At 37.5% G+C, this 23,546-nt stretch overlaps 1 protein-coding gene across 2 annotated transcripts in view; it reads right to left on the bottom strand.

Annotated features, from left to right (window-relative positions):
- The window catches only part of LOC144639024 (rhotekin-like), a 93,589-nt gene that overhangs the window by 57,691 nt on the left and 12,352 nt on the right, over positions 1-23,546 (bottom strand). For both annotated transcript variants that reach the window (XM_078498292.1, XM_078498297.1), the window contains exons 4-6: positions 16,762-16,815; positions 10,301-10,418; positions 5,584-5,792 (exon numbers count right to left, since the gene is read on the bottom strand). In XM_078498292.1, coding sequence (XP_078354418.1) covers positions 5,584-5,792; positions 10,301-10,418; positions 16,762-16,815 — 381 coding nt within the window. The remainder of the gene's footprint in view (positions 1-5,583; positions 5,793-10,300; positions 10,419-16,761; positions 16,816-23,546) is intronic.

The raw sequence follows: 23,546 nt of genomic DNA, 5'->3' as shown, positions 1-23,546 counted from the left end.
AGATTAAAGAAGGCGAGCGTTGTGAAAAACACGTTTTTAATCCAGGGTTAATTCACAACTCACCAATTCCGCCTCCTACAAATCTTAAATCTTCAAACGAAATCGCTTACTACAACTGTGTCAGATTGCTTCCCCTTTTATAAACTACAATTTGATTGGTTCTGACAGTAACTGAAACCTGATTGGTGTGACAAACAAACATTCTGCACTGACTGACTGACTGACTACACAGTCCATCACGCAGGCTAAGAGCTATTTTTGAAAAAATAACTCAAAAACCTCAAAGTATTATATTATTATGTTTAAATTCAGCAGAAATCATAAAAAATTAATTACAATGCCATTCGACATCACAAGACTTGTTTGATTCGCTGCATTTTAAAGAAATCTAAACCTCTTGAATGCAATACACATGCCTTCTTTTTTCACTTTCCTACGGTCAACAACGTTCGCTTGTGCTTTATGGTATTGTTATTGAAATTTCACTTCTCCAGAGTAAAAAACAACAGTCCTTTGAGGGACAAACACGGCTTATGTTTGCAATGCTTACTTAGTGTCAAAAAGAGGAAGAATACTGTGAGTAGCAGCCCAAGAACCAAGGACAATGCAATATTATACGCAAATAAACAAAAAAAGAAGGTATAACCTTCCAAAGTCCAAAAACTAAAAGATGATTTCTCTACATTTACAGTTGTATGTAACGTTAGGTCTAAACTAAAGCCAAGAATTGTCAAACAGATTAACCCCTGAAGGAGATTCAGTGCATAATGTTGTACTGTCCTGAAGCACTGAACAACAGATAGCTCACCAAGGCCAACAAGTAAGAAGGCCATTTTAGTGGAACTCCCGTTTGCGCCAAAGGCACATGCCAGCATAGCCCCAGAACTAATAAAAATTGGTAAACCAATTTGTTGTCCTGTACACTGCCCCGTAGGTAAGCCCGCACCTAGGTACATATGCACAGATCAGGCCTGGGAATGAGGTTGCCAGTGGCTGAAGGAAAGTAGGAAAATAACAAGCTGCAAATAAACCACCAGGCAAAATAACTAACAACGAGCAAAGCTACTCAGCGACACTTCACAGAAAAACATCTGAGAGATGTATCATCCAACTGCTATATTTTAATTGTCTTTCTATATCATTGAGTGTATCGAAACTTAAGTGCATAAATTTGGTGTTTACACAAACCTGGGATATCAAATCGAACAAAATCAAACCAAAATTCAATCAAAACCGATTGAACACCAATCCTTCAGTTGGGTTCGATAATTGAAAAAATTAATATCTATTTTGCTGTGGGTTCAATTTTCGAACCATTCAAACAAAATTAGTTGAGTGTCACTTGTGTGCCTTTTAAATTAAGCATATAAACTGACACTTCAATTAACTGTCAATCATGTGTCATCCAAATAAAGCATATATGATCTGAACGTGTTGGGTGACACTTCAGTTGAGTGTCAAACATGTGTCATCCAAATTAAGAATATGAACGTGTTGGGTGACACTTCAGTTGCGTGTCAAACATGTGTCATCCAAATTAAGCATAGGAACGTGTTGGGTGACACTTCAGTTGAGTGTTATTCATGTGTAATCCAAATTAAGCATCTGAACGTGTTGGGTGACACTTCAGTTGAATGTTATTCATGTGCAATCCAAATTAAGCATCTGAAAGTGTTGGGTGACAATTCAGTTGAGTGTTATTCGTGTGTAATCCAAATTAAGGATATGAACGTGTTGGGTGACACTTCAGTTGAGTGTCAGTCATGTGTCATCCAAATTAAGCATATGAACGTGTTGGGTGACACTTCAGTTGAGTGTCAAACACGTGTCATCCAAATTAAGCATAGGAACGTTTTGGGTGACACTTCAGTTGAGTGTCAAACACGTGTCATCCAAATTAAGCATATGAACGTGTTGGGTGACACTTCAGTTGAGTGTTATTCACGTGTCATCCAAATTAGGCATATGAACGTGTTGGGTGACACTTCAGTTGAGTGTCAAACACGTGTCATCCAAATTAAGCATAGGAACGTGTTGGGTGAAACTTCAGTTGAGTGTCAGTCATGTGTCATCCAAATTAAGCATATGAACGTGTTGGGTGACACTTCAGTTGAGTGTCAGCCATGTGTCATCCAAATTAAGCATATGAACGTGTTGGGTGAAAAGGAACTTCAGTTGAGTGTCAGCCATGTGTCATCCAAATTAAGCATATGAACGTCTTGGGTGACACTTCAGTTGCGTGTCAAACACGTGTCATCCAAATTAAGGATATGAACGTGTTGGTGACACTTCAGTTGAGTGTTATTCATGTGTCATCCAAATTAAGCATATGAACGTGTTGGGTGACACTTCAGTTGAGTGTTATTCATGTGTAATCCAAATTAAACACCTGAACGTGTTGGGTGACAATTCAGTTGAGTATTAGTCGTGTGTAATCCAAATTAAGGATATGAACGTGTTGGGTGACACTTCAGTTGAGTGTCAGCCATGTGTCATCCAAATTAAGCATATGAACGTGTTGGGTGAAACTTCAGTTGAGTGTCAGTCATGTGTCATCCAAATTAAGCATATGAACGTGTTGGGTGACACTTCAGTTGAGTGTCAGTCATGTGTCATCCAAATTAAGCATAGGAACGTGTTGGGTGACAATTCAGTTGAGTGTCAGCCATGTGTAATCCAAATTAAGGATATGAACGTGTTGGGTGACACTTCAGTTGAGTGTCAGTCATGTGTCATCCAAATTAAGCATATGAACGTGTTGGGTGACACTTCAGTTGAGTGTCAGTCATGTGTCATCCAAATTAAGCATATGAACGTGTTGGGTGACACTTCAGTTGAGTGTCAGTCATGTGTCATCCAAATTAAGCATAGGAACGTGTTGGGTGACACTTCAGTTGAGTGTCAGCCATGTGCAATCCAAATTAAGGATATGAACGTGTTGGGTGACACTTCAGTTGAGTGTTATTCATGTGTCATCCAAATTAAGCATTTGAACGTGTTGGGTGACACTTCAGTTGAGTGTCAGTCATGTGTCATCCAAATTAAGCATATGAACGTGTTGGGTGACACTTCAGTTGAGTGTTATTCATGTGTCATCCAAATTAAGCATAGGAACGTGTTGGGTGACACTTCAGTTGAGTGTCAAACACGTGACATCCAAATTAAGCATAGGAACGTGTTGGGTGACACTTCAGTTGAGTGTCAAACATGTGTCATGAACGTGTTGGGTGACACTTCAGTTGCGTGTCAAACACGTGACATCCAAATTAAGCATATGAACGTGTTGGGTGACACTTCAGTTGCGTGTCAAACATGTGTCATCCAAATTAAGCATATGAACGTGTTGGGTGACACTTCAGTTGCGTGTCAAACACGTGACATCCAAATTAAGCATATGAACGTGTTGGGTGACAATTCAGTTGAGTGTCAAACATGTGTCATCCAAATTAAGCATATGAACGTGTTGGGTGACACTTCAGTTGAGTGTCAAACACGTGACATCCAAATTAAGCATAGGAACGTGTTGGGTGACACTTCAGTTGAGTGTCAAACACGTGACATCCAAATTAAGCATATGAACGTGTTGGGTGACACTTCAGTTGAGTGTTATTCATGTGTCATCCAAATTAAGCATAGGAACGTGTTGGGTGACACTTCAGTTGAGTGTCAAACACGTGACATCCAAATTAAGCATATGAACGTGTTGGGTGACAATTCAGTTGAGTGTCAAACATGTGTCATCCAAATTAAGCATATGAACGTGTTGGGTGACACTTCAGTTGAGTGTTATTCATGTGTCATCCAAATTAAGCATAGGAACGTGTTGGGTGACACTTCAGTTGCGTGTCAAACACGTGACATCCAAATTAAGCATATGAACGTGTTGGGTGACACTTCAGTTGCGTGTCAAACATGTGTCATCCAAATTAAGCATATGAACGTGTTGGGTGACACTTCAGTTGCGTGTCAAACACGTGACATCCAAATTAAGCATATGAACGTGTTGGGTGACAATTCAGTTGAGTGTCAAACATGTGTCATCCAAATTAAGCATATGAACGTGTTGGGTGACACTTCAGTTGAGTGTCAGTCATGTGTAATCCAAATTAAGCATATATGATCTGTGTTGGGTGACACTTCAGTTGAGTGTTATTCATGTGTAATCCAATTAAGCACAAGAAGTGTGTTGGATGACACTTCAGTTGTGTGAACTGGGTTCATTGAGACTTCTGTTGAGTTCCTGTAATTTCTCATCAAATAAATACATTTTCCTTCAATATTCTCATTTTCAATGGATTTATAGGCACATGTTATATGTTGCTATTTTACCGAAGCACACTGTTGTATTTTATATTTTCTTCTTTTTTCCTACTTATAACTGTTTTTCTTTTAAGAAAATGAAATGTACCAGGTGACAATTGAGAATTGTGTGCTGCTAGTGTGTAATCCACTGCAGCATAATAAAAAAATTACTTAACAAACAAAGAAGCCTAAGCCATGTTTTATACTGTCATAAAACACAACGGGCATTTGGGAACACGAGGGAAATGTAGAAAACATGAGCCGCAGGCGAATGTTTTCTACATTTTCTCGAGTGTTCTCAAATGCCTAAGTGTTTTATGACAGAATAAAACATGGCTTAGGCTTCTTTCTTTGCTTTATGATATAGATTTTAGACGTCGCGAGTGAAAAGTTTAATTAAAAATAAGGTCTTGTAAATGTACAACGAGAGCGACCGAACAAAGATGAAAATCAGCAATTAGTTTACGGGAAAACCAGAAAACTGACACAATTTCATTCAGTGTTCGACGTAAAATAAGGCTAACCATTTCAGGTAAGTTTGTTACCTTTCAATCTTGATCTTGTCTTTTTGAACTTCAATAAACTTCACCGACTTTGAGTGCAATTTCGTCTCAGCATAATAAAGTAGTCTCGATGACAGCCGTCCCTTGCTTCATTCGGCTTGAACAAGGCGTATAATTTCCAGAAAAGCTATTGCTTCAGATCTTCCCGTAAACCTTAATTGTTGTCACAATTTTCCAGCATGAATAGACGATTTAAAAGGAGATTGTTGAAGAAAAACTTCGAAAGAAAACTCTCTCGCTCGCTTTCCTTGCGAGTTTCATTCAACTCAAGAAGTGAACACCGCGCCACAAATTTTCCCGCCTTCTCATAATTTCACTTCGTTAACATCAAAATGAAATGTCCAGTGGATTTATACTTAAAAAGGAATTTAATAAAACAATTATTCCATTCCTTGTTGGATATGAGTGGTTATAGCGACGTGTCAGCGACGTGCAAAGCACTTGAGGAAAGGTGACGAAAAACAATAAAACATGATTTTTCTATGTTTAATACTCTGATAAAACATAAGTTTTTAGCCAATCAGAGCGCGTTCCTATCTATATTATAATACGTTTTATTAGTACAGTATGTCTCCAGATTTTTAACTAAGAGTCAATTAATGATCAGATTTTAACTTTTTTATTTCAAAGTGTTATTTATGAATGACATATAATACATTAAGAACAGACTCATCTCACACTGAGCAGTTTCTATAGTCATTAACCTAAAGGATCTTACCAGTCTTGAGGTCATGTGATTTTATGCCTTCATGTAAATGATCCACTGTTAACTGTGTGTGCCCTGCAAGTATAAATTTGGGAACTTCATGCCCTGATGGAGTTCTCCTTAATGGCCTTTTTACACCAGAAGCCCTGTTTGCTGCATTATCTGAGGAAACTGTGTAGTAAATCTCTATATCCAACTTGAAGTCATGGCTTACATTTTCACTAGAATGTAGGAAGTAAAAGAAAAACTATTATTATTAATATAACATGACAGATCAGAAACAATGTCAATTCAACTATACAAAAAAATTGCCACATAATTTAAACAACATTAATGCTCTTTTCCATATTAATTTTCATGCTTTAAAATGTGGGTGTCCTTCAGAAAAAAAAATTGTATGCATGCTTCTTTATTTCGTCAGTAGAAAGGTTCTTAACCAGGTGCCTGGCCGGGAAAGCATGGTTTATGGTTGGGGATTTCTGTTTCCTTGTCTGTGATAACTCACCCAGCACCTCTACTCAGATAATGGACAACTAGCTATAGCGTTAACAAGAACTGACAGAGACTCAAAGGATAGTGCAGAATGTAATGGAGGTGATCAACTGAAGGAATGATCAGAATGATGCTTCATGTTTATTTGCTTTATTTCACTATTAGTTAGACGTGGGATTGTAGCTTTTGAAACGAGAAGGAGTGAATACATTGAGATGAGTATTTCAAAGTATAATTGACATAATATATATTAAACAAGATTCTGAATGTGAAGTATACTAACTTTGTCATAGTTTCATTTAAATTACTGTACTTACTAGGACGTATACAAAACATGGACCCGGTCCATGGACCACCTTGTGGACCCGGTCCATGGACCACCCCTGTGGACCACCCCTAATTTTCGAAAGAAAATCAAAGTGTAGAATGGGGACAGGGTATGAATTGACGGCAGGTACTAAAACACAAAACAACGAAATGAAACAAAACCAAATTAGCGAAACCACTGAAACGACCAAAACGAAACCGCCGAAACGGTTGAAACGAGCGAAACGAAACATATTCAACTAGGACTCCGGTTAGTCTGTTTACGGTTAGCTGGTAAAGGTTTTGCTTGTTTCGGTGATTTTGTCTTGTTGTCTAACAGAGTATTTTACTAAGCAAAAGGCTATTATGAAGGCTTTAGGTCGGGTAAAAATATTGACAATATTTGATTTAAAAAAACTGTACATTCGGCGGTTACATGCAATGTCTGAGACATGTCTAGATTTTATGCAAATTTGATCCGGTCACGTAATCAAACGTAAATATTCTTACGGCAGATTCTCTGTTTTTAAACATCGTTATTCTTTTGAAATAGATTTATAATGCTACAAAGAACTAAAACGAAATCTTCTTGTCTTTTGAGGCCGACTGTAAACAACGAAACGTACCAAAAATGAATATATTATGATTGCGTGCATGATCTATAATTTGCATAAAATACAGACATTGAATTCCCTTGGGGCCACATCGCACGTTCAAATTTTAGCGCTGTGACAGCCATGCTTTGAAAGAGCCAATCAAAAAAATTGAATTTTCTTACTTGGTCAGATCTCGCCTTCCGGCTTCGTCTACCCGCGAGATGCGGGAACGAGATTACTGTTTCAGTTGTTTCGGCGGATTCGTTTTGGTGGTTTAGCTTGTTTTGGTCGTTTCGTTTCGGTGGTTTCATTTCGTTGTTTTGGGTTTTGGTACCTGCCGTCAATTGATTTTCTTTCAAAAATGAGGGGTGGTCCACAGGGGTGGTCCATGGACCGGGTCCACAAGGTGGTCCATGGACCGGGTCCACAGGGGTGGTCCATGGACCCGGGTCCATGTTTTGTATACGTCCGTACTTACTAACTTACTTACTAACTTGCTGCACTTATTAAATTCATGAAAATTAAATTTATAATGTATTCCTTGTTGCAAAATTTTACTGAAATGTGGTTTATTTGCCACTTTTGATGTCCAGTTCAGAAGTGAGTGTTGATTATACCACTTTGTCAAAAATCCAAGATGGCTGCCAAAGATGCCACCAAGATGGCCGCAATAAAGGACACCAACCAGGATTACAAGAATGTCAGTTAGAAAAATATTATATGGCTGCATGGGAACCCCATCTTCCAACTCGTACATGTAGAAGGTTTACTAACATGCAGAAGATGTAACACTATTTGGATGAGTCACTACATACATCTTGTTAAAGCTAGGCCAGATCATTTTACTGTTCAGTTTTGTTGATAAGGTCAATTTCACTCCTTCCCTCTTTCACTTGATTCCTCTTAAACATTTTAAGTGAATAATTAATGTTGCTAAAAAATATATTTGTTAATTTACACCTCTAAGTGGATAATTATTAAAAACAAACGTTCACTGGCTAAAAATATTAAAAATAATGAGCTTTCGGCTGTCGCTCTACAGCCTTCGACGGATAAAAAATTGAATACAAAATGGATAAAATATATACAAGAAAGGTGTGATAAAAAGAAAATAATGAAAAACAAAAGCGAAGTTAAAAAATGTGCTAATTAAGAGGCTATTTTTTAAAAAGAATACAATATTGGCTTGGAATGGGCTTTGAGTTATTGTCAGCATGCTTAGTAGCAGAGGTGTGCCAAGCTTCCAAAGTTTTTCTAATACGAAAAGAGCCTTTGTCAATTACACTAGAGTTTTCAAAGTCTATGCGATGGTCGAATGACCACGCATGTTTCGCAATGTTTGAGCCATTCGCACAGGTTTTTACATTCCTGATAAGTTCTTTTTTGCGGGTTTCAAAACAACGGCTGGTTTCACCCACATAGCATCAATCACAATCAGCACAAGGAATTTTGTACACCACATTTGGTTGTTGTTTGACTGGTGGTCTAAATTAAGGGGATGGAAATTCTTGTTGTAATGTCTTGTGTGGTTTATTAATGACTTGAATGTCGTGCTTTCAAAGAATCCTTGTTAGTGGTTGCGTGACACCATTGATGAATGGAAGTACAGCATAAGTGTTGGAATGCTCCTGAGGCGCAGCCCATTTAAAAAAAATATGGACAAGTTCTTCTGGTGAAGGGATGGCATGTGTTGTTGGATTGGAGAATTTCTTCTTTAGGATGTTAGAAATAATATCGGACGGATAGTTGTTAGCTCGTAGGGCATCAGTGACGTGATTGATTTCGCTTGTCCATATGTTTTTTAAATGGGCTGCGCCTCAGGAGCATTCCAACATTTACGCTGTACTTCCATTCATCAATGGTGTCACGCAACCACTAACAAGGATTCTTCGAAAGCACGACATTCAAGTCATTAATAAACCCCACAAGACATTACAACAAAAATTTCCATCCCCTAAATTTAGACCACCAGTCAAACAACAACCAAATGTGGTGTACAAAATTCCTTGTGCTGATTGTGATTGGTGCTATGTGGGTGAAACCGGCCGTTGTTTTGAAACCTGCAAAAAAGAACATATCAGGAAAGTAAAAACCTGTGCGAATGGCTCAAACATTGCGAAACATGCGTGGTCATTCGACCATCGCATAGACTTTGAAAACTCTAGTGTAATTGACAAAGGCTCTTTTCGCATTAGAAAAACTTTGGAAGCTTGGCACACCTCTGCTACTAAGCATGCTGACAATAACTCAAAGTCCATTCCAAGCCAATATTGTATTCTTTTTAAAAAATAGCCTCTTAATTAGCACATTTTTACTTCGTTTTTCATTATTTTCTTTTTATCACACCTTTCTTGTATATATTTTATCCATTTTGTATTCAATTTTTTATCCGTCGAAGGCTGTAGAGCGACAACCGAAAGCTCATTATTTTTAATATTTTTAGCCAGTGAACGTTTGTTTTTAATATGTCTAATCCTGGCTGCGCTTCAATCTTTAATGGATAATTATTGTAAAAAAAGTAAGTGTTGTAAGAATGTCTTTGTGTTGCAATTTAAAAAAAGCAGTGGAGTTGTGGACACAGGTGGAATATACATGTATGACCAATGTCACGAACATTATGTTCAGGGCCGTGAAACTTGCTTGAATCCCTAGACTAACGACCACTGACAAGAAAAACTGGTGCACCATTTCAAACCACTTCTTTAAGAAAATGGGTGGACTCTTGATGCTTAATCAAAAACAGAATATAATAATACTTATTTTGTTATGCAAGCTTACGCCAGGACAGTTTTTCTAGCTTTCTACATGGTGAATTTTCCCCTCTTTTTGGTATAATTAAGTAAACATCTAAAGAGTTTCTGCTGACAAAGCCATAAGAAAATATGTACATAATTTTGGGTGATTTTCGCAATTTTTGTTTTTTATGCCCACTGCACTTACGTATGCATAAAATTCGATGAGTTTTTCATATGGGCGAAAAACAGAAAAATACTACCCGTGTGCCAATTTTAAAAACACTAGCGCTAGCAGCGCGCACAGTAATGAAACTATATTGATCGAGCCACCTTAAAGATTTATACTTAATAACACTTTAATTATTGAGTTTAAGGTTGAATCAGGGACAGTTTCTTAATTTTGGCAACACTTGATTCCTTTTTGGCACACATTACATCAAGGTAATTTGTGGTTGCCCAAAAAGGATTAAGGCTCACCTGAGCATTACGGATAATTTCTATCATTGTTGAATATTTGTACTTACAAATTTGCATACAACATGTAGCTGGAAACAATCATTATTCATAATATTATAGCTTGAAATGAAATGTAGCACTTACAAGACAATTATGTTGTCAAAGGAAATGTCAGTCTCTGACTCATCAGTTTCTGCAAGAGCTGTGTCTAAAACCTGACCATCAAGCTTCAATAAGCAGAACACATAGTAAAGACGTTGCTCTATAAATTAAAAGAGAAACAAGAAAAGCAATTTAAGCTAAGACAATGTTTAACTCTATAATTAATTAGGTACAAATGCGACATCGCCCAAAAAGTAGCAACAGCACATAAAATAAAATTGTGACAAATGACAACCTTTTTGGAAAAACTAAAATTCTGACAAGGACAAGCAATTAATTCCTTCAATTCAATTACCGACAGCAACGTGAAGTAGTGTGATAAAACAGCGACACGGAACATTTTTCTCTACGAGCGACATGGGGACCCCCTGGCAGGGCCTCACATATGCACCTAGCCCCAGGAGATGCAGGTTTATTTTCAGCACAAAATTTTCCCCGTTTAATGCAGTCAAAAGAAACCAAGTCTTTACTGTCTGATGGGCTTCATGCAGTCTGGAGAGTATTTTAAATTGTACATAATTATATAATTCATGCCATGAAGAATGCAGCAAAAATCACACACAACAGTTTAGAAACAAAGGACCTTTTAAAAGAGGCATTTTTTTATTTGTCTCACAGATTAATTAGTCTAGGTGTTATTTATATACTGAATCTTTTAAAAACATGGCATGTTTAATCCTGTATAACGTTACAAAGAAACATAAGTGTCATGTTATGGTTGTAAAGAGAAGCATAAGGAACACCCAGGAATTGGGCGAAGGCACACAACTGGTTTTTCAATGTCTTACTGAAAGTAAAAAAAAAGCAAATAAACAATCATGAAACAAAACAGCAAAACCTCCATTTCATTCTGCAGTATCCATTGAGTCCCCGATCGAGTTAAAAGCTTTGTTTTACCCAAACCACGCTTCAGAATGTTATCATCATAGTAGATTGTAAAGCCAGCCATTCTTTGAGTTTCTCCTCAAATATTTTTATTTTGCAAAAACCTAATTGGCCCTTCTTCTTTTCTAGATTTATTGCTCTTAGAAGTGATAAAAAATGCTATTTGTTGCATTCTTCATGTGTGTGTTTATTCAACAGATCGAACAAAGACTTTGGCTAGCAAAAATGTCGCAAGCATATTCACTGCATCATTTGAAGCTTAATCCTATATTTTTTCTTTGACTTCAGAGTTTTTTTACTGTTACAAACAGCTTCATAAACCTTGTAGAAGCAGAGATTTAATTCTTGTCGCGGCGCTCCTGAAAGTTTGAAGATAAAATCACACGACAGCACCTGTTTATTCACTAGATCAAACAAAAACTTTCGCTTGCTAACCAGAGTGCTAAATAGCACTTTAGTTAGCTTACAGTTAGCTTAGGTAGCTTGCGGTTAGCCTTTTATTGGGATTAGGGATTTCTGGAGCCTCCGGATATAATACTATCTCATTTTTGTGTGACAACAAGAATGTGCGTTTGCAGAACGTACATAGCTTAGTAACCAGGCATTCGATCGGACGTGAAAATGGGACTGGGACAAGAACGAACAAGCAAAGCGAGATGGATGCATTCGAGTTTCATTGCTAAGTTCATATCAATAAAAAGAGAGCCTTCTGTTGGAGATAAACTTGTTGCATCAAGAGAGTTTCTTAATCAGTTCGGCTAATTCGCCATGAAAGTATGTGCTAAATGGAGAAGAAACAGTAGGCCATGATCCGCATCTACCAGGCGAATACTCGTGGTGTATCAATTAATATTTATTCTGTTGAAAATATAGGCCATTGTTGACACTGCAAACAGCTTTTAGGGGCTGTCAAACTTGCAAAAGCAATGACCAATACTGTGTTGTAGTTTTATGTAATATTAATTTGCATACTTTTCCATAAAAATGTCAATTCACAAAAATGTTCGGCACCTTTTCCAAATGTTCCCGCAATTAAACCGAACCCTCGATTTCAAGCAAAGATTTTGGAAAAAGGTGCAGCTTATCTGCGGGTTTTTACAGTAAAAGCCTTGTTTCAATACCTAAATGACAGATTTCTATACCCTTTCATATACGTATACCTAAAGTTGTGAAATCCCTACCCTTTTCTACACCTGAAGCCTGAAAAAGGTACCCCTTTCGGGCGGAGTACCCCCCAGGGGACATTAATTTATTTTTAAGTGCAACACAACTGGCTTGCTCGAAATTGAGGGTATGGTTTTCTGCGGGAACATTTTGAATTGACACTATTATGGAAAGTATGTAAATTAATATTGGTCGCTGCTTTTGTAAGTTTCACAACTCCTAAAAGCTGTTTGCAGGGTCAACGATGGCCTATAACTTCAACAGTAATTGATACTCCACGAGCGAGAAAATGCCACAAGTATACACATGGTAGATGGCCTACTGTTTCTTCTGCCTTTAAAACATTGATAGCAAATTTGTTGAACTGATAGCAAAACTCTCTTCATTCAACACTTGTTTATCTCCAAGATCAGAGATGGCTCACAAATCTCTTTGTCAATATGATAGCTACAAAACCAAAACGTGTCCATCTTGTTTTGCTTGTTCGTTCTTGCCCAAGTCCCATGTTTCACATTCAATCTGATTACTAAGCTATGAACGTTCCGCAGTCACACAGAAATCTATAAAAAACTGTGTTGTATGAAGAAATACTTGTCAACAAATACCAGAAAAAGATCAAACATTTGTCAAAATTGGTGTTCATTACATTAAAGAGCTCAAATTGTGCGTAAGACTAAAGCATTTTTCTTTTCAAAAATCTTTTTTCCAAAATTTGAGTTGCTAAATTCAGGGTGCGGCTTATCTGCGGGTGTTTACATAATCTGCCATACAATCCTCATCACAATCTAGAAAAAAAATGAATGGTCCTTTAAAGCTCTTTAACACCATTCAAACCAACAATCTGAATCAAAAACCCTCTTTCACAACATATTGACGTAATATTTAAAAAAAAAACAAGGGTGAGTGTTTCAGTGGGTTTCCAAACATGAGAAAACAGCTTTTATAATTGTTTTTGAGTGTTTGGAAACCCAGTGAAACACATATTGTATATATGTACTTCTCCACCAAATGCAATTAGAAATTTTTTAGGTAATAAGTGGGCCTATTTTGTTTTTTGATCTTTGTTTTGAAATCTCGATCATGTAACCTATTTGAAAAGTTATCCAATTGTTGGCTTTGTCACGGCTATTTGACATCTACATTTTTGGTGTACACAACTGTCTGTAACCATTACCGATTACATACAGTATGTGTTATGCAAGTGTTTTGGGTTTATTTTTGGAATCGAAATGAAAATTGCAAACACAGCAAAAATGTGTCAAGGCACAGAACACAAGTCATCAAAAAAAGAGAAATTACCTTCCAAATCTCACAGTCAGGCATGCTCTATTTATGTGCTTTGAATCACGCCGCGACTTCTCGAATGCCACTGACAGCTGTGTTTTTGGAGCCAAACAGCAGTAAAACTTCAATCAAGAACTTGATTTTTAAGCTTGTTTTATTTTAACCAAAATCAATCATGGCATTTGAGTGGTTTGAGTGTATTTTATTAATTAATTTTTTAAGATTCGAAGCAAAAAATTTTTTTGCAAGCCTATAGGCAGGAATTTGTTTATGCAAACCTTAGAGTTGAGTCGTCAGACGATGATAAATGGTAAATAGTAAAATGTATGGGACGAAACCCCGATACAACGATTCCTCGATATAACGATATAATTTTACTGCCCCCTTGGCATATCGTTATATCGGGGTTCCACTGTACATGTATTTTGAGTCTGAGCAATTTAGCCAGGTCGGTTAGCGTAATAATCGTTACTTGCGTGATAAAAGCACCAATTTTTGCATGCGGACTCCTTTCTATACTTCTATACTTCTATACTCCTTTCTATACTTTCTATACGTGGCTCCATCCGAATTATTTTATTTTTTCTTGAAATTTAAACCAGAACGATTTTAGCTCATTTGCATATATTCATAAAAGGTGTTCCGCAATGCCCCTTCGTAAGCGATCAATTAGATTTTGTGATAAAAGCCCCAATTTTTGCATGCAGCCATTTTTCGATACTTGTTTTAAGTTTATTCGTGGCTCCATCCGAATTTTTTCATTTTTCTTGAAATTTAAACAAGAACGTTTTTATCTAATTTGCATAAATTCATAAACGCTGTTCTTCAATGTTCCCTCTGTGTAGGAATTTATCAGAGTACTTGAAAAATTGAAGAAAAAACCACGCGATTTTCAGGATCCATAACCTTAGCGTTCCACGCAGTCATTTTTAATGACAAAAGTAAAAAATGCGGTGGCTTAAGGCTTGAAAAAATTAACTGTAATATTCTAGACAGGAGTGGATCTAGTGGCCTTGGATTGGGTGGCTAGCCACCCCCTTTGATCCAAAAATAAACAAAAAAACATGAAAATATAAGGAGAGTGAAACTCGATAAGGTGTAGAAATCGTTGCAATGTTCAGTTAAAATAAAGTCTGGTGAAGGGATATATTGCTGAGCGTTATTAAAGTGAATTAAAGCAAAGCATTGTACAGTGGCATCTTCTCCATGAACGTTCTTAAGACAGAAAAGTTAAATCCTAGTTTGGTTAAGGGACAAGGACGAACTCTCTCTGTCATAAACAATGATAACCAGCCGTTCAATTTTACAGAAGTGCTCACAGTCGGCATCAAGGGATTCAAACGGATTAGAGAGGCTGAATAGGCAATTGTTTCTGTTTCTTCTTTAAATGCCTGCCAAGTCTGCCCTGTCCCCTAAAACTGGTATTACAACAAGATATAGCGTGGAACAATGGCAGAGAGCTTTCTAGGTACAGATGGAGGAATCGTAGCTGCTGGTATACGTTTACCCGGTTGGTTCTCAGTTGGAAACTGGAGGAGACTGATGCCGGTACCAAAAAAGATCTTTTTGAAGGTTGTCTAAGGCACCAACAGTGAACAGACCTTTCGCAGGCAGGCAGGGGATACAACTCCATCTTCGTCAAAGTGCTGGCACATGGCTTCTGCTGTCCAAAATTGAAGCTGTGCGACCCTAACCTGTGATCAGGCGTTTTTTTTTTTTGCGGTGGGAGGGGAAAGATCGCCGGTTAGTGTGACCCTGGCATAGGAAATAGAAATTCCCAGCTGGTGTAAATGCTGGATGATCCGCTTGCTTCTCGATCTATGTATGTTCAAGTCAATGTAGACAAGCAGAGGCGGTTCACGATTTTGGTTTTTATCTTGCTTTTTCAAACCGTCTCCATTGAAAATTAAGAATAATATGATCTAGAGGTTAGATGGTAACGACGCTTCTTGACTATTTTATGGAAACAATCAACCATTAAATTTATATGCCTCGTGGCTGAAAATGTATTTTCTTATTATTGAAGCTGCCTTGACCAAAATTTGTGCGTCCTCTGTGTAATCTCGTTTCTTCAAGGCTTCTTAATTAAGCATGTTCCTCATCCCTCGGCGGCCACAAACTACAAGCGCATAAATACAGTAGAACCCCGGTATTAAACTCGACCTCTAAAGGGGAACGAAAAACAGTTCCAGTTAGCAGTTCCGGTTAGCGGGGTTTCGAGTTATCGGGTCGATTAAATGTTTAATTTGCCAATTTAATAATTGATAGTTTGCTGATTTTTTAGCACTTCAGTATACGGTACAGTGCAAATTGAACTTATCTCGTCAGAAACTCTATCACGATCATAAATTCTTATGATAAGAATGGAAAAAGGCTGTCAAATACGTGATCCGTTCATTGCTCTAATCAATGGGAATTCGTGGCGAGTTGCAAGAACCAAAATTCGAGTTATCGAGGTAAATTTGACCCAAATTTTGATCGAGGGAAACGAAATTCAGTTCGGGTTAGCAGGGTTTTTGAGTTATCCGAGTTCGAGTTACCAAGGTTCTACTGTAATTACCATAATAAACATTTTAGAATACTGCATCTAAAAATTACAATTTTAGCAAAAAACTTCAACAATGTCTTCAATTTATATATATTTTTGCAACATTTAATCATAAAACTGCAAATTACTTACGGAGAAGAGAAATATTTCCTGCTGACCCACTTTAATTTAATCAATTCAAAATGGCGTGGTAGCGGTGCTTGAGAGATTGTGCGTGGTCAAAATGTTTAGCAAATTTTGCAAATTGCAAGAAAAAATTCAGGTGGAGCCACGGATAAAATTATTTAATAGTCTTTAAAGAATCATTCTGCAAAGTTTGGTGCTTTTATCAACCGTGTCACGATTTCTCCAAAAATTTGCCCTAAGCGACCTGACTAATTTGAAAGCCCAGATAGAAGCTGAAGTCTGTTAAAATGAACATATTCCATAAGGAATACAGCATTTTGACATTACATGTACTATATAATTATGCCCAGATACATGTGTGATATACAAAGTCATGTATATTGGTAAAAATCACAAATTAAAGTGCAAACTGATAAATGTTTGGGTGAGAACCTACCTGTTTTGGTTTTATTGTGATCATCTTGAGTCCACATCAAAGGCACACGAATGTCTAAGGAAACAATTTTTACGACAAATTTAGGCACACAAAACCCGATGTATGAAAAAACCCGATGTATGAACCAATCAGTGGAAGAGGAAGGCTATCTACGATCCTGTACAAAACTGCTGAGGCACACCATAGCTCATTTTTTCCAATGCCCCCCCCCCCCCCATGTGTTTCAATGTTGTCAAAATTGCTGTGTTGTGAAAAAAGAGCTGGGTGAATTGCAAACCCCACAAAACAACATTGAGCAGGGGGAGAAGGCATAACTTGTTTTTGTTTAAGGTCTACAATGTAGCTCTGGGGAGTTTGGATGAATTTTCTATTGAACGATACAAGAAGATTTGTCAAGCCTTCCTCTTCTCTGCTGCTTAGTTTGAAACCTATACATAGGTAGTAATCTTTGTGAGTTATGTACATATAATTATATAAAATATATTATTTTAAGGTCTTTTATCTCCCCCCCCCCCCCCACCTTTTTTTATTTTTTTAATGTCTTCCAGTACTAGTGACGGGAGTATGCCTCCCTTTGGATGGCTGAATGGGTGGAGCTGTTCCAATTTGGAGCTGTTTCAGAACTTTTTACCTTCCTCATAATTAGATGTAAAGTAAACGAGAACGTTCCAACACAAAATCCTTCAGTCTGCTCAAATTCGCCATTTTGAGCCAAAAGAACAACGGAATCGAAGCACAGGTGATTTATAAACAACAATGTTTAACATGACTGTGTAAAAATCGAACTCTTGTTCAAGGCGAATTTATAGCAAAGGTCCTACAATGTAAATCTTTTTTCAAATTATTTTATATAAATAAACCTTTTCAATTTTACACAAAAATCTAAGAAAGGATTGAACAATCGGTTCAACTTTTTAACTGGTTGCCTAGCACGTGACCAATTTCTTCCCCGTTGCACGAGTTTCAAGTTTCAGTTTTATGTAAACAACAAACCAGTTCGCACGGAATATACATGTAGGTTTGAATATTATTCACAGACACAGACATGCTGATGCTTGTGCGGTCAATTGCTAATTTATTGTTCGAAAAGTCAAGTTTTAAATAAACTACGAGCAAACCATATTTTTCTTTGAGTCTGTCGAGAATAGAGCGAGAAAAAAAACAAGGACACGCGAAAGCTGGAGGCGAGGCAGGCGAATTTTTTTTCGTTTCAGGACTACAAGGAAATTAAATAGGGACTGCTCGTAGTCTAAGTTTTAGACTGTCTAGATTTACTCCCAAAATTTATTCTCTCTGTGGGACGGATAAAAAACGACTTGCTGTAGTAGCCGGTGTCTGTTTCATGTAAGCAGCTCAGTCTGACAACTTGATGAATGTTGCTGTCAATGCCTGGCACAGTAAGTCCAGACGGAAGCTTAAGTATGGTCGTATGATTAGGAATCAGGCATTGGCAAATCAGGATGCTAATTTTACTGGAGAAATAGCTGAGATTGTTGTCCTCAGAGATGCCGAGATCCAGACAGATGATGTTCTAAGCACTGAGCCGAATCAGCTGTAAAGGCCACAGAAGTTGAAGAAGAAGTGCAGTGGGTTGCTAAACAACTGGACCTTTAGATGAAGATGACTCTGATTATGGCTCAGATGCTGACATGGATCTGAGTGACACTGACTAGTATTCAGTACTTCTTTAGTCAGTTTTGTGACAATCTTATTGTCCAATAATCGTTCTTAAGATAGCTGCTGAGTTTATGCATGTAATCACTGTTGTTGCTATTTGAATTGAGAAATGCAAGGCAAATCTGAAATGCCAAATAAAAATTATGAATTGTTGGCAGAACATACCCGTCCGGTAATTATTTATTGATTGATTAATGACATTGAATTATGATTCAAATCTAAAGAATGATCGCTTTTTGGCAACTGAAGGGAAAAAAAAACAGAACTCTATAGCTGTAAAATTTTTAAAATTTGCCATGGGAGCATGTCCAGACCCATAGGAGAGGAAGGGCCATCAGCCCTTCCCATTTATGTGCGCGGCTGCTAAATCCGTATGCCCTCCTGTCAGAAATCTTAATGAATCCCCTGTAAGGCCATCCGTTGATTTCGCATCCGTAAACCATCTAAACTGTAAATGCTGCATGCATGTTTATCGATGTTCACAAATGTGACCCTCCACGGGAAAACAGGAAAAAAGGTGATAGCACGCTCACAGCACGCTTCCACTTTAAAGCAAAAGAAATTGGTTTTAGCACGCTTAAAGCGTGTTCAAGAACACACTTCATTAGTAAACTCCTTTGTTTCGTATAACAATAAGGCGTGCGCATACAAACAATGCAGTCAAACAAAGTAGCGTGTTAAGGTGGCCCGCGGGTACTGTATGAGGCTGACAGTTCCCTTTTTTAAGCGCGTTTTAAAACGGGAAAACGTAAAGCGATTGTTTAGATTTTTAAGAATCTGAAAGAAAAATGCTTAAAGACGAATTCCAGTCCGTACTGCGCAATCTCGGCTGCAATGTTTATGTGAGCCTCACACGAAGGAATGTTTACAAACAAAACTAAAAATTCCTCGACAAACTTACCTTTTTCTTCATTTAATTAATGCCAGATATCCTTGCAGAACAAATAATAACGAGTAGAAGAACCTTGACGCTATTTCAAACCGACGTTTCAGCTCATCGGAAATTCTTGAACGAAACGAACTGTCATGGCAGACTAAAAAACTTCATGTATGCTGTCACTGAAGTGTAACGTTTCAACGAATTCAAAACAAAAACGAAAACAAACCCCGAGTCTGCGCAGTACGGACTGGAAATCAGCTTTAAAGTATATAAAAATTATAAATTTTATGGCGATCAAACACGATTTGTTTAAGTTGTGAGCGATTTTCGGAAGCCTTCATTTTTAACTCGGAAAATTCCGAGTTTTGGTGAGCGGGCCGATTTCACTCCTTCCCTCCTTCCCTCCTTCACTCCTTCCCTCCTGCCATCGATTCCTGTAAACATTTTATCTGAATTAATTAATTAATATCAAATTGAATTAATCAATTAATCTTGTGAAGCGGGTAGGGGGTTGGCTAAAATGCGACCTCTATCTGTGTTACTTTATATGAAGTACACAAAGGCTATATATTTGTTTCTGAAAACCAAATGTTCTCCTTGTGGTATGCATTCTTCCAGGCGTAGACCCAAGCACACGGAATTTTGTGCTGAACGCATGCGCATATATGAAGTACATAAAGACGATATATTTTCACCAAATCTTACTGAGAACTGGTTAAAACTCAACAAAATTAGGGGTTCGATTTATCGCCGAGTATTTCCGAAAAAAATTAGATGGTACTAGAAAAGAGTTCAATTTGAATGAAATATTCATCTATAAGCCGAGCGGTCATCAACAAACGAAAATTAACAAGCGTTTGTATTTATTCTTGGTCATTACCTTTTATTTTAGTGGCGGCTCCTTAAAATCCATTTGGTTTAATGAAGCAACGTTAGGAATGAAGTTTTCTGCCTGAGTCTGTTTCTGTTCCTTTCCTTTAGTTCCTTTCTTCACTCCCGGGGGGGTACTCAAAAAAGTTTTATACGGGGAGGCTCCGCCCCAAGTTCTAACCCCTTACCCTTTTATATACCATTTTTGACAGAAATTGTACCCCTTTCGTATACCTTTAACTGAAAAAGGTACCCCTTTCATATACCTGAGAGACATTTCGTGGACTTAAAATAGGACGTTTTCTTGTCACTTTTATGTAGCGCTTAATAAATTAAAATAATACAGCCATAAATTGCGTCTGTTCGAAATATTTTAATTAATGGCCCTTTTAAATAGCCAAACGGCAGATTTCCATACCCTTTCATATACTTAAACTCGTGAAATCCCTACCCTTTTATATACCTGAAGCCTGAAAAAGGTACCCCTTTCGGGCGGAGCCTCCCCGTATAGGCCATTATAGGGAGTACCCCCCCCGGGTCTTCACTGAAGTCACTGCTTACGTGACTTTTCAAGAGAAGAAGGGTCAAGAAGGAAGCGATCTATTTGACTTGTTGTCGCGACACCAGAAACTGGCCAATCAGAAGCAGTTGTTCCCACGCGCTTGGTAAACATTGTAACACGATCTGACAGAAATCGGCTGCATGTAATATTTTTGTTCAAAAGCGAAAACTTAAAATACCGCGACTTCTCTGCTAAAAGACACCACTTCAGAAGAGTTTAATTGGATTGAGAATTCTCGACAAATACTGGTAACAGCACATGTTTCGTTTTGATGACATTTAAAGTTCACTCGCTGGATCTGCTTGATTTTTTCGCTAGCAACCTGGCGAATTGCGACGAACTGAAGATTCACTGAATCATCAGGAATCATCCCGTATTCTCTGGCGATTTTGCAGTTGTTCTGAACTGTTTCTTCCTCGGCAACAACTTTTAATTTAAAGGTTTCGTTGTTTGAAAACCAGAAGCTTTTGGCATGATGATCGATAACTGCAGAAGAATGCGTGATTTCAGATGGGATTCTGAACTCAGGTGAATGTTTTGTCACGCTTGTGTACGGTTCTGTTAATAAATTCATTCTTTATCAGTCACGTTTCGTTTTGATGACATTTAAAATTCACTCGCTGGATCTGTTTGATTTTTTCGCTAGCAACCTGGCGAATTGCGACGAACTGAAGATTCACTGAATCATCAGGAATCATCCCGTATTCTCTGGTGATTTTGCAGTTGTTCTGAACTGTTTCTACCTCGGCAAAAACTTTTAATTTGAAGGTTTCGTTGTTTGAAAACCAGAAGCTTTTGGCATGATGATCGATATTTATAAACTGCAGAAGAATGCGTGATTTGAGATGGGATTCTGAACTCAGGTGAATGTTTTGTCACGCTTGTGCACGGTTCTGTTAATAAATTCATTCTTTATCAGTGATTTGTTGTTTTTCAATTACATAGTTGTGATTTAACGAAAATGTTGATTCGCTGCACGTGGATTGTTTTATAGTTTGAAGGAAAAATTGGGTCTCGGCTTATAGCCGAGTGATTTGGGTTTATTTTTTGTCAGAGTCTAACTGGTTCCAAAAACTAAAAGACTAGGGTCTCGGCTTATAGCCGAATAAATACGGTACTGCATGCTTACCTACCAGCCGAAATATTGTATTAATGTCAGTTTTCTTGAAATAGACCAAAACTTACTTTCTCTAATGATTATATTATTTTGCCTAACCTTCAAAAAACAAAAAGGAAAAATAAAAAGAAAGAAAACAATTTGCAACCGTTGGGAACTCTATCTCTTGCCCTTTCGGCCTGCTCTCGATGAGCAGCTAGATGACAATGAAACTAAGTGAAGTGAACTGAATTGTGGAAAGTTTAACAGCATTTGTTTTAGCAAATCTCTATTTGTCAGTTTGTTGTTTTCAATTCTTGTTTCATAATAAATTTTCCGAGTTTAGTGGCTCATAGCCACTTTGAATAGTTATTAATAAAATGCGATTATTTTTAAAATGCCACAGTGAATTTTTTTGTAATTACCCCAAAACGCTGCCAAACAGTTGAAGTTTACTCACAACAACTTACAGGAAAATCCACTCTGTAGATTTCCTGAACGAGCGACATCTTTATTTTGCCTTTAAAAACTTTAAGCATTATTCTTTCAGATTTTCAAAAATCTAAGCAATCGCTTTACGTTTTCCCGTTTTAAAACGCGCTTTAAAAAGGGAACTGTCAGCCTCATAAATACCCGCGGGCCACCTTAAGGTTCCAAAACAAAACCTAGCATGCGACAACATGGTTAGTGTGTAAAATAACACAACACGCTAAGCCTGCAATATTGCAGCACAACACGCTTAGCGTGCGATGGCACACATTAACTAGCGTGCTAAAGAATTTTTTCAAAAAACGAGAAAGTGGCAACATTATACTTTGATGCAATTGATTATACTTCACACCGTTCTGTCAAGGTCACAGTTAATAGCTTTCCGAATTTTATTGTACACTGACCTTGTATCTAAACTATCGGCCGCCATTTACAATATTAAATGCTGTTTCGAAATAACTAAAGGCGCTTTGAACATGAAAACTTCATAAGTAAATACATGTAATTCTTATTCAGACAAGCAATCACACACCGCTTCGTTGTTTTATTCAGACAAGCAATCACACACCGCTTCGTTGTTTTATTCAGACAAGCGATCACACGCTTTGACATGAAAACTTCGATAAGTTTTATTTAGACATGCAAACACAACAAGCTTTGAACATGAAAACTTCGATAACAGTAAGTTTCATTTAGACAAGCGATCACACGCTTTGAACATGAAAACTTCGATATGTTTTATTCAGACAAGCGATCACATGCTTTGAACATGAAAACTTATAATTTTTATTCAGATAAGCTTCGTTGATTTATTCAGACAAGCGAACACACGCTTTGACATGAAAACTTTGATAAGTTTTATTTAGACAAGCGATCACACGCTTTGAAAATGAAAACTTCGTTGTTTTATTCAGACAAGAGAACACACTTTGAACATGAAAACTTCGATAAGATTTATTTAGACGAGCGAACACACGCTTTCCGACAAGCTGCCATGCTTTTTTTGCTCAATTGTGTTTTAGCGCCTTTAGTGTCTTTTTCTCAAGCGTGTTCTAGTGTGTTCTAGTGTGTTTTTGTGTGCTTTCTCGCACACTAAGCGTGTCACGATAAACATGCTAATTAATCTAAACAAAAAGTTTAGCGTGTTAGAATCACCGAAACAAAAGCTAGTGTGTCCGTCTTTGTTGTACGAATTAAATATGCGCATAAAG

This window comes from Oculina patagonica, chromosome 2 (assembly GCF_052425735.1).
Source record: "Oculina patagonica isolate OP01 chromosome 2, crgOcupat, whole genome shotgun sequence".
Taxonomy (NCBI): domain Eukaryota; kingdom Metazoa; phylum Cnidaria; class Anthozoa; order Scleractinia; family Oculinidae; genus Oculina; species Oculina patagonica.
This window is presented reverse-complemented; position numbering and strand designations above follow the sequence as displayed.